Source organism: Nicotiana tabacum, chromosome 22, assembly GCF_000715075.1.
Source record: "Nicotiana tabacum cultivar K326 chromosome 22, ASM71507v2, whole genome shotgun sequence".
NCBI classification, from domain to species: domain Eukaryota; kingdom Viridiplantae; phylum Streptophyta; class Magnoliopsida; order Solanales; family Solanaceae; genus Nicotiana; species Nicotiana tabacum.
The window spans coordinates 213,726,945-213,741,820 of record NC_134101.1 but is presented as its reverse complement, the minus strand read 5'-3'; the positions used below and the strand labels follow the sequence as shown (position 1 = coordinate 213,741,820).

The 14,876-nt window shown below is 37.0% G+C and overlaps 1 protein-coding gene across 1 annotated transcript; it reads left to right on the top strand.

The window, feature by feature from the left end:
* Positions 1 to 5,263: 5,263 nt before the first annotated feature.
* LOC107809267 (IQ domain-containing protein IQM2) lies at positions 5,264 to 8,609 on the top strand. The gene is made up of 9 exons (XM_016633871.2): positions 5,264 to 5,406; positions 5,986 to 6,412; positions 6,504 to 6,618; positions 6,709 to 6,774; positions 6,867 to 6,955; positions 7,041 to 7,131; positions 7,241 to 7,480; positions 7,575 to 7,676; positions 7,763 to 8,609. Exons 2-9 carry the CDS (start codon positions 6,030 to 6,032, stop codon positions 8,420 to 8,422), a joined length of 1,746 nt encoding a protein of 581 aa, XP_016489357.1. The 5' UTR covers positions 5,264 to 5,406; positions 5,986 to 6,029; the 3' UTR covers positions 8,423 to 8,609.
* Positions 8,610 to 14,876: the final 6,267 nt, after the last annotated feature.

Genomic DNA, 14,876 nt, shown 5'->3' with positions numbered 1-14,876 from the left:
ATATATTGAACATTTTTTGTCGGAGAATTTTTCACTTCTTTCAAGTTTGAACAACCTTGAGTAAATTTCTGGCTTCACCACTGGATGGAGGGAGGGGGTTGGGGTTAGTTTTCAGAAGTTAGGGTCGGGTGCCGGGGTCAGTGATGGGGTTCCAAGAATTGAGGTTCAAGGGTAGGGGCCGCTGCCTAGGGCTCGAGGCTCGAAGGCGTGCGGGTAAGGTGGCGAAATTGGTGCACCGAGGTGGAGGTGGGGAAGGCAAGGGCTTGCATTGGATGGTGAGTCAGGGCTGTATGTATTAGAGGTGAGGGAGGGTGGGTTGTGGTGGGTCGGGGCCGAAGAAGGGGTAGTGCCGAGGTTAGGGGTATAGTGCGGTATGCTAGGGTGAGTAGTGTTGTTCGATGATGGCGGAAGGTGGATTGTGGTAGGTGTGGGGGCAGGGAGGATTGTAAGAGAGTTTTGGAAAATATTTTTTCTTCTTTTGGTAGGAAAGTTATTTTTTTAAAATTGGAGAAAATAAGTTCATAAGAAAATAATTTGTCAAATATTTAATTCAATCAAACATGAAAAATTGAAACATATTTTTTTTAGAATATGTTTTCCTCCCCCAACAAATACACCCAAAGTAAACTTGGATTTGACCTAATAGAAGTCCAAGCATGAAATGGGAACAATTCAAGATATCTCAACATTCATGGTAGAACAAGAATTTTCTAGCATTATTTCTTATTAATCCTCTTTTTTGGGTAAGTTGGTAGCATAATAATTGTTTAACATGACCTTTTCTAGCTTTCTGATAGGTTGTAGGTTCTAGGAAGAACTTCAAGATTTGGTACACACATACTAAGGAAGAGAAAGCATAATAAATTGGTAAAAATAGTGTTTGTCAACCACAAAATTGAATGCACAACCCCCAATAATTTCTTTAAACATTTAATATTGTTAAACCTATAAAATAATCACTAAGACAGGTCATATGAGTATATCAAAGTGGCAGTATACGTAGAGGTTTGAATGTTTCTCTGAATTGAGTAATTAATCTGTCCTTTTAGACTTGTCTAAACACTTTTTTGTTGGTATTAACTCATCAAACCCCTAGTCTTTTCTCTTTATGGAGTTTTCTAGTCAAATAGTGGGTCATCCAAGAAGTATGTATGGAAGTTTCATATAACTTTGAGCTTTCACTTTCTCCATTATAATATTGAAAGAGGCATGTCTATTTCAGTATTCACCAACTCAAAAAAGCCTATCCAAAACACATGAAACCTAAGCAAATGCATCATCAAGTAATTGAACACTTACAATTTCTTAAATAAAAACTGGTATAGAAGATCATAATCACACGTCAAGATAAAGAATTTTAATGTATTTTACCTTGGGGTCGTGATGAATTAGTTGGAAGGATTAAGAAAAATAATCCAAATATAAAATCTCATATAAAATAATTATACAATATTTGGTTGGATGGATTAGGAGGACTACTTGAGGCATAACTAATGCAATATTTGGTTGGTTATATAAGAAAAATAATCTCGCATAACTAATACTCTCACCATTCACTTTTAGTTGTTTATTTTTTACTTTGCACACCCTTTAAAAAAAATCGAGTATGTATTTTACAATTTTATCCATAATAATGATACTCGTATATATTTTAAAAAGTCTTGGAAAATGGTAAGAGTAAAATAGGAGAAAAAAATATTATCTTTCTCTTGATTTAGTATAGTGGACAAGTAAAAGTGAAAATGCATTTTAATATAGTAAACAAGTAAAAGTGAACGGAAGAAGTATTATAATGCAGTATTTGGCCGCATGTATTAAGTGGTGTTTGGACATAAGAATTGTAAAATTTCAAAATAGGGGGAAATAATTTTCAAGTGAAAATGGTATTTGAAATTTAGAGTTGTATTTGGACATGAATATAATTTTTGGTTATTTTTGAAGTTTTGTGAGTGATTTGAATGAAAATTTTGAAAAACAGCTTTTTGGAGTTTTTCAAATTTTCAAAAAATTTCAAAATACATCTTCAAGTGAAAATTGAAAATTTTATGAACAAACGCTGATTTCGAATAAAAGTGAAATTTTTTTGAAAAAAAAAAAATTTATTATGTCCAAATGAGCTCTAAAGGTACCTCAATTAAGTTGCGAGGATCTATGCACTACTTTATACAAGATAAAATAAAACATACACGTGTTAGCAATACGAAATTAATATATTTATAGAAAAAATGTTCTAAAGTAGATAATCTCTTTCCATGTAGTACTATTTACTGTGTAACAATTTATTGTAATATATGCATATAACTAGCATATGAACAAAACAACCTCTAGTGATGTGTTAATATATATTTTTTTACCAAAAAAAGAATATGAATAATAACCTGTTTGGCCACGCTTTTTTGGGGGCCAAAAGTATTTTTTTTTGGGCCAAAAGTACTTTTGGCCAAAAATTGAAGTGTTTGGCCAAGCTTTTGGAAAGAAAAAAAAAAGCGCTTTTGAGGAGAGTAGCTTCTCTCCAAAAATACTTTTCTAAGAAACACTTTTAAGAAAAATACACTTAGAAGCAATTTTCAAAATTAATTACTGTTTAAAAGTACTTTTCAAATTAATTAGTCAAACAAAAAATGATTCTCACGAAAAGTACTTTTTTGAAAAGCATTTCTCAACATAAGCAGATTTTAGAAGCTTTCACCAAACAAGTTATAAGTTTTGAATATCTCTGTTCTCTTATCACTAATTTTGATTTAAAAATTTGAGTAATTATTGTATTTTTTTCGTATAGCTCGTAGGTCATGCGACTAAATTTGTCACTATTTTAGTTTTAAAAGCTTGGAGGTTAAGCTACGTTTGGCGTTTACTTGGATATATAGAGCTTAGCATTTACGTCAGCAATGGCGATTTCTAATTCTACAAGGTCAACGTCATTAGTGTTAAATTTCCTATTAACTTACTAGAATTTGACTTCAACAAGAAACTTAACTTCCAAGTAGAAGTAATTTTCTTTTGCAGACGATTTAAATATGCAGGGATGTTAGTGACATAATGACCTTGCTGCCACGATCTACTAATATTTTGTCATTTGTCGCTCCGATTCATCCCTAGAAAAAAAAGTAATATAATTTTCTTTATTTCTCCATAATTGATATTAATCTAGGTCGCTATAATATTTAAAAATCATGAATAAACACGTTATTTGTTTGAGAGTGAAAAAAATATCATTTAATTAACTAATTAATAGTAACTGATTATATCTAAGAATAGCATGTTGTAAAGGCTTTTATCCTTCAAAAATGCCTATCCAAAATACATGAAACCTAAGCAAATGTATCATCAAAACATCGACCATTTAAAGATTCCTAAATGAAAATGGTATGTAAGATCACAATACACAACTCATTAGTTATAGAATTTGATTTAGTGCATTTTATCTTTGTGATTTGTCAAATTTTGAAAAGAAAAATATGAATATTTTTTGAACATTTTATTCTCTTAACTAATCATGTTAGAGATTCATACGTCAATACACAATATAGATAACTTCTCGATCTACAGAAACACTTTTATATAATTCGATTGAGATGAGATTAAATGGAACGATATAAACTGCGATGTCTCATATAGCCGACTTTGACTTGTTTGAAATATTATTGTTGTATTATGATCTTATCACAAAATTGATTTAAAATTTGAGGAAGTATTTTTGATGATTTATTACTTGTATTTTCATGCGACAAAATTAGTTATTGTGATTAGACTTATCTTAATTTCTTTTTTCTTTATCTTGAAGGTTACGGTACGTTTGGCGTTTACTTGGAGATATTGAAGCTTAGCAGATTACATCAGCATTTGCGATTTCTAATTTCTACTAGGTCAACGTCATCAGTGTTGAATACTATTATTCTATTGAACATATTAGTATTTGACTTCTTCTTTTTTTTTTTTTTAAAAAAAGAAAGAACTTCCAAGTAAAAGTCTTTTAATTTTCTTCTTTACTTTCTCCACAATTTGTGTTAACCTATGACGTCGTTGTAATCTTTTAAAATGTGGGGTAAACGCATTATTAATTTATTTAGGGTAAAAAAAATCAATATTTTGCCAAATACACCCACAGTCTTAATTCTTAAATGTAAAAGAAAAAACCAACATGAAGAGAGAACTTGAAAAATCATTATAAAAGTTGAAAGAGGAAAACTAATTAAAGCGGCTTACAAAAATGATTTTGCTTTGAAAGAGTAAAAATGGTTAAAGAATTCCATTACTTTGAACTCAACAGATCTTGTGGCCCAAGGCGAAACTATATTGAGAGGCCTTTAATTAAATTTATTTTATACATTTTTACACTAACAACAAAATTTACTTTCTAAATAATAAATTAATCATTTAAGACAATAAATAGCGAATTTCACAAAAAAAAAAAAAAAGAGAGAGGAAAAAGAGCACAAAGAATAAAGTGGTGGATTATTGGATGTTGAAGTTCTAAACTCAGAGTGAAAATTTTGATTTGGTTATCATCAAACTCAAGAAAAAGAAATAAACGTACATAACGTAATAGGTTAAGTTTTGAGCATTGACAGTGTCAAAAATATTTACTCCTTCTGATCAGTGTAAACGATAATTGTAGTTTATCCTATTTATTAGTAGCACGTATTGGTGAATATCTAAAATAAATTATAAATAACATAATATAATATGTTAAATTACACTTGGTGCTTGAATGCTTTTGTGTTCATGCAGTTTCAGAGAAGATTATAAAAGAAATTCATTATGTTGTTGATATATATAATTTAATTCCTATATAAAAAGGATAAAATTAAAATTGAAGAGTGAAGCAAATATACTAATTAATGAGTGAGAAAATTATCATAATTTATGAACTTATTGGTATAAAATAACCTCAATCAAATAGCAAAAATATATACCGTAACACTTTTCTTTATAATAATTATTTATATAAATTATATAATATATAATAATAAAAGTTTAAGATTTTAAAACAAATTTGGATCCTTCAAATATTTGGGTCCTAAGGCAAATGACTCACTAGCCTAGCCTTTAGAGCCGCCCCTGCTTTGAAAGAGTAAAAGTTGGTTAAGAAAATTCCAACTTTATAGCGTCTTAATTCCCGAAAGTCTATTCCACGTGCTAACCCCACTCGTCCAACTAACACAGCCCCTATGTGTGTGTTTGTGTATGTCTCTCTCTTTCAATTTCCTTTCTTCCTCTTCATTACTATATATATATATATATAAATCAGCACAAAGCAACCAGTGTAAAGAACAACAACGTTGTTACACAAAAGAAAGCCACTTGATTTCTCTTATCCCATATATATTAACCCACCATTACTCTGTTTTTGTGTATATTTACTTCATCTCCATTTTCTTGATTCACTCAGCTTCTTGCATTGAGGTAAGATAACTCTTTCTTTCTTTTTTTCAATTTTCTGTATTGGTTTCTTATGAAAATAATGATAGTAGTTCTTGAAATCCTGTTTTTTGACTAGTTGGATGCATGATCTGTGATTTGCAGACATGTTCTTTTTGTAATGTGTATGTGTGTATGTTGTGATCATTGTCTGAAATGGGGTGTCTGAAGTTTTTTTTTTTTTTTTTTTTTGTGTGTATATATATATATATATATAAATATATATAAGATGTTAAAAATTTTATGTTTGAAATTTGGTTCTTGTAGGTTCTTTTTTGACATTTACCAATAAAAAAAGAAGAAGAAAGTCTACACTTTGTTTCTTCCTTTCTTGTTTGAAACATTCTCTGCTTTTACTTGGAAATAACAGTATCTTTTTTGACCAATCCAATTTTTTGTAAAGTTCTTCTATTGTTTAATTATTAGGACAAGAGTTGGGGTTTCTATTGTGCTATAATTAGTACAGCTGCATAATATAGTATTCAAGTTTTACATTATGTGCTTACATTTGGCATTAGATCCAAATCTGAATGATTCAACTAAACATATTTTTTCTTTTAACAGGATTTCAGGTCTAATAATCTGTTGAAGATCCATTCTGAAGTCGTATGGGGATATCGTTTTCGTGCCCATTTTCTTCACATAGTGATTTGGAAAACAGTCTTGAATCTATTATTGTGAAGTCTATTAACTTTGGTGATAATGAACAGAAGACACTGTTACATTCCATTAGTTTCAAAAGCCAAGATTCTGAACCCATTGTAATGCAATCAGATGGTTCAGGAAATATGTTGATAGAAAAATCAGTCAGTTTTAAGACAAAGGAAAATGCAATGGACACGTTTAGCACGAACGAAGACACTCTGAAATCGCCTTTGGTATATAGTAGCAGCCCAAAACATGAGGCAGCTGTGAAATTGCAGAAAGTGTACAAGAGTTTTCGGACTAGACGAAAATTAGCAGATTGTGCAGTACTCATTGAGCAAAGTTGGTATGTATTTTTTTTCTAAGAAATTAGTATTTCCTTTCAAAAGATTGTATTGATTTCAGATTTTCTTGATACCCTTTTCAATTTGTTTCAGGTGGAAACTATTAGATTTTGCAGAACTTAAACATAGTTCAATTTCATTTTTTGATCTTGAGAAACACGAGACTGCGATTTCGCGCTGGTCAAGAGCAAGAACTAGAGCTGCCAAGGTAAATTTGGATCACATCATTTTTGTATGTTATTCTTAAAATTTTCAATAGAATTTCTGGATTTACTAACTGATTTCCTTGTTTATTCAGGTAGGCAAAGGCTTATCTAAGAATGGCAAAGCGCAGAAACTTGCTTTACAACATTGGCTTGAAGCTGTAAGCAAATTATCTATGCTACTTTGATTTTGTTATTTTGGTTAATTATGTATCATCTGGCACTAATGTGGAAATGGTTTTCTGTGTAATAGATCGATCCAAGACATCGTTATGGACACAACTTGCATTTCTATTATGTTCAATGGTTGCATTCTCAGAGTAAAGAGCCCTTCTTCTACTGGTAAGTTTGGTCAAGTTTATACATTTATTTATGATCATAGAATGTATATATCTTCTTATTTGCTAATCTGTTTTCTCTAAATCAGGTTGGATATAGGAGAAGGCAAAGAAGTGAATCTTGTTGACAAATGCCCGCGATCGAAACTTCAGCAGCAATGCATCAAGTACCTTGGTCCGGTATGTCTTTAGTCCTTCTGTCAATCTTACTTAAGTACTTTCTTGCATATTTGAATTACATGGTTCTGAGATTTTGAAGTTTTACTTACTATAATTGGTTTGACAACAGATGGAAAGAAAGGCTTATGAAGTTGTAGTGGAAGATGGGAAGCTCTTGTACAAAGAAACAGGAAAGCTACTTGACACAACTGGTGAACCAAAAGGTGCTAAGTGGATATTTGTTCTCAGCACATCTAAAAACTTATATGTTGGGAAGAAAAAGAAAGGATCATTTCAGCATTCAAGTTTCTTGGCCGGGGGCGCCACATTAGCTGCTGGTCGAATAGTTGTGGAACAAGGAGAATTGAAGGTATAGTTACAATATTCAAGTCACTCGAAACCTAAAATTATACGATGAACATTCTTTCGATGCTAACTCTGTTCATTTGGCTATTTTTCAACAGGCTGTCTGGCCTCATAGTGGACATTATCGACCTACTCCAGAAAACTTTCAAGACTTGATTTCGTTTCTAAGGGAGAACGACGTGGACCTTAATGATGTTAAGGTACAGAATTTTGCACTTGAAGGTTGAGTCATGTTTTCCTTTGACATTATAAGTTCCAACACTGATTAGTGTATCACGTTATGCAGCTTGATTCTGTCGATGATGAAGATGATTCAATGGGCAAGAAGAAGGGCGTATACTTCAGAGATAACGCCTCTGATGATGAAATAGCTCAAAAAGATGGTCCAGAGATTGCATCAGAAGACTCAACTTCAGAGAAAAATGAGTTAAAAGAACAAGCGACGATGCCTGCTGCTTCACCACATAACAAGTTAAGATCATCTCATAGCTTCAGTAACAGATTGGCTAATCTAAAAATACCTAGCCACGACGATTTACTAGAGAGTTTAAAGAATGACAATGAAGCTGTTAAACTAGAATCACCAACAGATGGATATGAATCAGCAGAGGAACAAGAAAGTAAAGAAGAGACAATTGCACAAGAATGTATACTCCAGAGGATAAATTCACACAAAGAAATGAAGTCATTTCAATTGGGAAAGCAATTGTCTTGTAAATGGAGTACTGGAGCTGGACCGCGAATCGGATGCTTGAGAGATTACCCTTCACAGCTACAATCTCATGCATTAGAAGAAGTGAACTTGTCCCCTAGAAGTGCACGCCGTCTCAATTTTTATTCGAGGCCATCAACACCGACGAGCTTTAGTAGAGAAATGCAAGAGCCTTTTCTGCATTCGCCTCATGACTCAAGAAGACATTCCTCTCCATTTTGTAAAGGACTTTAAATTCAGTCGCGGAAACTCATAGTCATGACATAGGATTAGATATCATTTATTCATACATTGTGAATAGCAAATGACATAGGAATTCTTTCACATTCTTTCTAGGAATTCTTTGACAGTTTTTTTTTCTATTCAATTATGTATACAGTTCTTGTTCTTATTATTAGAAAGCAGGATGAAATTTGTATCACTTTTTGAGTTCCAATACATTTTAGATGGAAAAGAAAGTAATGAGAAAAAAAAAAAATTGTTTCATCAAAGTTCCCTTTCAGAAGATGATATAGAGATGTATTCTGGCAATGTCGACAGAAACAAAGGGGACATTCATTCAATGCCTCTTGATATTTTGTTTGGTTTCCCACCCGGTGTTCGGTACTCGCATTGGAGCCCGACTATATCCAGATTCGCACTGTGTAGCGCCCATTCGGGGGGAAGCGCTCCCTACCAAGAATTTTTCCATACCCAAGGCTCGAACTCGAGACCTTTGGTTAAGGGAAGAACAATCTCATCCACTGCATCACATTCTTTGGTGGTATGCCTCTGGTTTTGTATTGACTATGACATGACTTATAGTCTACTTGTTTAGTTATTAACCTTTTTTATAGTCGAACTAGTGAAATTACCCGAGTTTTGCGCGGTAGTGAAGATATTTAGAAATGATCATTTTTTATAAATTTAAGCGAGATAGAAGAGATAAAAAAATGTTATTCACTTACATACAGAAATTAATTCTATATACTTTATGAACCAAAAAATCATAAACATTTTGCATCGAGCTGAAATGAACTTCATTTTCATTGTTTTCTTTAGAAATATAAAAAAGAAAATTAATGTTCAAAGAAATTTTCTTTTTGAATCTCTCTCCTTCTCTCTCTCTATATTTCTATTATATAGAAGTGCCAAGTTGGTCGATCAAGGGCATTTTTGTCAATTTAACTCTGTCATAAATGTGCACAGTTAACTCTGTCCCGTGTTCTCACTCAACGCTATCTTATTTCAATCAACAAACCCAATAAGAATTTAAGAAACATCATTGTCCTTCGTCAATTTTCTTCAATCTTCCAAATACTTCTATTTGAGTTCTCTTCATTTTCTCAGTGCTGCAATTTTAGGTTAGATTTTCTCCCAATTTTTTTCAAATCTTCTACTGGTTCCTTCAAATTTCCTAGTTTTATGACTTAAATTCATGATTGATGTGGTTATTATTCTTTTCTCTTTCTTCCTTCATCTTTTGTCATTTTGTCTTTTCATATATGGCCTCCATTCGACATTTTCTGTCTATATAGGGAATGAAAGATTGAAACTTTGAATTAAAAAATATAAAGAAGAAATAAAAGGAGAAGGGTTTGTTATATGTAAAAGGTAGGAAAACGTTTGGGAGTAGATAACTTTAAAGAAACATATCATAGTGGTAATTTCATTTGTCTTAGTGTGACGATCCGACCAGTCGTCTCATGAGTTACCGCTCCGTTTTCCCCCATTTCAGCTTCTCTACGCTTCATTATCCGTGTTCTATGTGATCGGGTTGATTAGTTTGAGTTTGGAGAGGATTTTGGTAAGAAATGAGACACTTAGTCTCTTTTAAGAAGGCTTAAGTTGGAAAAGTCAACCGGACGTTAACTTATGTGTTAGAAGGCTCGGATGTGAGTTCCAATAGTTCAGTTAGCTTCGGGAGGTGATTTGTGACTTAGGAGCACGACCAGAATGGGTTTTGGAGTTGTAGAGAAGATTTAGGCTTGAATTGGCGAAGTTGATAGTTTGGCGATTTCCGGTTGATAAGCGAGATTTTGATATAAGGGTCGGAAAGGAATTTTGAGAGTTGCAGTAGCTTCGTTGTGTCATTTGGAATGTGTGTACAAAATTTCAGGTCATTCGGGTGAGATTTGATAGACTTTTGATCGAAAGCATAATTTAAGAGTTCTTGGAGTTCTTAGGCTTGAATCCCCTGTTAAATTGGTGATTTGATGTTATTGTGAGCGTCCCGAGGTTTTGAACAAGTTTGAACGATGTCATGGGATGTGTTGGTGCAATTGGTTTGGAATTCCAGGAGTTCTGGGTAGGTTCCGGGATGTTTTAGGCCAAAATCGTAGTTGTAGCAGGTCGAGAAGGGTTGCAGGCCTCGGAACCCACCCGCGCGGACCGCACAAAAGAAGTGCGGCCGCGGTATGTGTTGTACGGCCGCAGTGGTTTTGTGCGGTCTGCGGTAGTTTTGTGTGGGCCGCGGTGGTTTCGTGCGGACTGCGGTGCTTTTGCGCGGACCGCGATGGTTCTGTGCGGACCGCGGAGGCTGAAATCTGAGGGGTACTCTATAAATATGAGATTTTGGGTTTTAATTAATATTTTGACCTAGAGAGCTCGGATTTTGGCGATTTTTCAAAGGTTTTTCAAGAAATTCATCGGGGTAAGTGATTCTAACTCAGATTTGGCTAGAGTACATGAATCTATCATTTATCATGATTTGGGATGGAATTTGGGAAGAAAATTGTGAAAGCTTTCAAAAATATAAAATGATGATTTGAAGGACCAAATGGTATCAGAATTGCATAATTTTGGTATGGTTAGACTCGTGAGGGTATGAGAATTCTGAAAATATAAATTTTACCCGATTTCGAGACGTGGGCCCGGGGCTCGGGTTTTGCTAATTTCGGGACTTTTGACATTTTTCGAATATTTTTGCTTGGGCTTTATTCCCTTAGCATATAGTGACATATTCGTTCTGATTTTGGATAGATTCGACGCGCGTGGAGGCCAATTCGAGGGGCAAAGACGTCGCGAGCTAGAGAATTAGCCGGTTCGAGGTGAGTAATGATTGTAAATGATGTTCTGAGGGTTTGAGACCCCGGATTGCACATCGTAGTGCTATATTAAGGTGAGACACGCACTGGATGATGAGCGTGGGGTCTTTTACTCTAGGGATTGTGACTTGGTCCGTCCCAATTAATGATTTTTACCGTGTATTTGACTGAAATTTTATTTGTTATCATCATGATTTGGGTTTATTGCCATATTTGGGCTTCGTGCCAACTATCTGAACCCTTCGGGGATTTTGACCGATTTTCCTCGCTATACTTGTTAAAAATCATATCCTCAATCATGTTTCTATCTATTTTAAACGATTCGAGCTGGTTTTATCATACTAATCCTAAATGAGAGGAATTTGTGGGCTGAGATCCCTATCTCCTGTTATTGTGCCTGAGAGGTTGAACCCTATGGTGAAGATATTATATATGTTATAGATCGGGCTGCACGCCGCAGCAATACTTATATAGATCGGGCTGCACGCCGCAACAATATAGCGTTTGGGCTGTAGGAGCCCCTCCGGAGTCTGCACACTCCCAGTGAGCGCAGACGACTATCTATATGGATCGGGCTGCATGCCGCAGCGATGTACGGATCGGGCTGCACACCGCAACAGTTATTCTGATTGTTGTTATTATGAGAGATACATCGGTCGAGAGCTAAGAATGAGCACTAGTGATGAGAGTGAGCCCGAGGAGCTGATACTGTTCTGAGTGATTGATACTGTGCCCGAGGGGCAGATTTCTACTCGTTATTTACTTGCCAAATTACCTGTTTTACCTGATTTAAAGAGATTTCACTTGACTTCCTCACTGATTTACTACTTTACGTGATTTTTACTACTTTGATATAGAATTGCTTTGTGCCTTACGTGTTTTCATGCTTTCAGCCAGTATTTATAATTATTACTCACTGAGTCGGAGTACTCACATTACTCTCTGCACCCTGTGTGCAGATTCAGGCATCGCAGAGTCCGCTCCTGAGTGTTTATCCTCCCAGTCCAGGTAGTGATTCGGAGACTACGAGGTAGTTGTTGGCGTCCGCAGCCCCGTGCCTCCCTTATCTTATCATTTTCATGTTCTTAGAACTATTGTATCGGATTTAGTGTTCAGTAGACTTGTATCCAGATTTCTTAGTTGCTCATGACTTGTGACACCCCGGTTTGGACTGTGTCGGAATAGTTCTTACTGAGGTTATGGTTAATTCCGCAAATTATGGATATTATATCATGATTTAGAACTATTTATGATATTTAACTTTTTAAAAGAGATGTTCTAATTGGTCTGGCTAGTCTTGTCTTCACGAGAGGTGTCATCACGACCGGGTTCGGGAATTAGATCGTGACAAGTTGGTATCAGAGCCTAGGTTACATAGGTCTCATGAGTCATGAGCGGGTTTAGTAGAGTTTCACGAATCGGTACGGAGACGTCTGTATTTATCCTCGAGAGGCTGCAGAACCTTTTTAGGAAAACTTCATATTCTTGACATTCTTGTCATGCGACCTTGTTGATCTGAGGACTAAACTTCTGTTATTCTATTCTCTCATAGATGGTGAGGACGCGAGCTACTGGACGAGGTGGACGACTACCAGTGCCACCCACTGAGGCCACTAGAGGTCGTGGACGCGGTCGTGGCAGAGACAGAGCAGCGAGGGCAACGCATATTCATCCACCAGCTGCCCCAGCTCCGGATCAGGCTCCAGCAGCACCAGTTCAGGCACTAGCTGTGCCCATCGTGATCCCAGATCTATAGGAGGCCTTGGCACAGATCTTGATAGTTTGTACTGGCTTGGCTCAGGCAGTTTCAGCCACCCCAGCAGCAGCAGCTACTTCACAGGCTGGGGGAGGCAATCAGACCCCCGCTGCCCACACACCTAAGCAGGTAGTGTAGGGACTACAGACACCGGGGGCACCTCCAGCCCAGCCGGTTGCGCCAACTCAGGAGTTCATAGTACCAATTATGCCAGAGGATGAGCAGCGTCGTCTTGAGAGATTTGGTAAACTCCATCCTCCGTCATTTATTGGTGCTGAAGGCGAGGATGCCTAGGGTTTTCTTGATAAGTGTTAGCGGATGCTCCGTACAGCAGGGATTCTTGAGACTAGTGGTGTGACATTTACCACCTTTCAGTTTACTAGGGCTGCCTTCACATGGTGGGAGGCGTATGAGAGGCGTAGGCCGGTTAGAGCAACGCCCCTTACTTGGCAGCAGTTCTCCACTCTCTTCTTGGAGAAGTATGTACCACAGTCTCGCAGAGAGGAGCTGCGTAGACAGTTTGAGTGGTTGAGACAGGGGGATATGACTGTGTCACAGTATGAGTCGAGGTTTTCTGAGTTGGCTCATCATGCCATCTGGATGGTTCCGACAGATCATGAGAGGATCAAGAGATTTATTGATGGCCTTAACTATCATCTCCATATTCTTATGACCCGAGAGAGGGTGTTGGGTGCTACGTTCGAGGAGGTGGTTGATATCGCTCGCGAGATTGAGACGGTTCGCCGTCAGTATCGAGAGGAGAGGGAGGCCAAGAGGCCTCGAGGATCGGGCAGTTATAGTGGTGCTCCTTCGAGGGGCCAGTTCCAGCATGGTAGAGGTCGTTCTTTCAGGCCTGCTCAACCAGCCCGTCCAAAGCATCGCGGGGCATCTTCGGGTCATGGTCATCATGGATCTCAGCGGCCAGTCATCACTCAGTGCCCTACCAGCCCAGAGCTTGTCACGTGCCCTATCAGTCCAGGGTTCTTCCATGTCAGGTCCTTCTACTGGTCATTCTGATGCTAGGGGTTCCCTTCAGTCCCCATCTCCAGCATCGGGTAGTTGTTATGAGTGCAGAGAGTTTGGACATATGAGGAGGCAGTGCCCTCGACTTCGTGATGGTTAGCTTCAGCAGAGGGGTCAGCCCTCGACTTCTACTCTAGTTACTTCACCACCTGCCCACCCAGCTTAGGGTGAGGGTCAGGAAGCCAGGGGTCTCCCCAGAGGGGGAGGTCAATCAGGCAGTGGCCAGGCTCGTTTCTATGCACTTCCCGGCAGGCCAGATGCCATTGTTTCAGATACTGTCATTACAGGTATTGTTTCCGTCTGCCATAGAGATGCCTCTGTATTATTTGATCCCAGTTCCACCTTCTCTTATGTGTCATCATATTTTGCTTGTTATTTGGGTATGCCCCGTGAGTTTCTTACTTTACATGTTCATGTATCTACCCCGGTGGGTGATACTATTGTTGTAGACCGTGTGTACCGATCATGTGTGGTGACTATTGGGGGTCTGGAGACCCGAGTGGATCTATTGCTATTAAGAATATTGGATTTTGATGTCATTTTGGGCATCGATTGGCTATCTCCATGTCGTGCTATTCTAGACTGTCATGCTAAGACAGTCACTTTGGCTACACCGGGGGTACCGCAGATTGAGTGGCGTGGTGTGACTGATTATGTTTCTAGTAGGGTGATATCTTTCTTGAAGGCCCAGCGGATGGTTGGGAAGGGTTGCCTTTCATATTTAGCATTTGTGAGGGATGTGGGAGCTGAGACTCCTAGCATTGATTTTGTTCCAGTTGTGAGGGATTTTCCCGATGTGTTTCCTGCAGACCTGTCGGGCATGCCAATGGACAGGGATATTGATTTTGGTATTGACCTGGTGTCGGGAACTCAGCCTATTTCT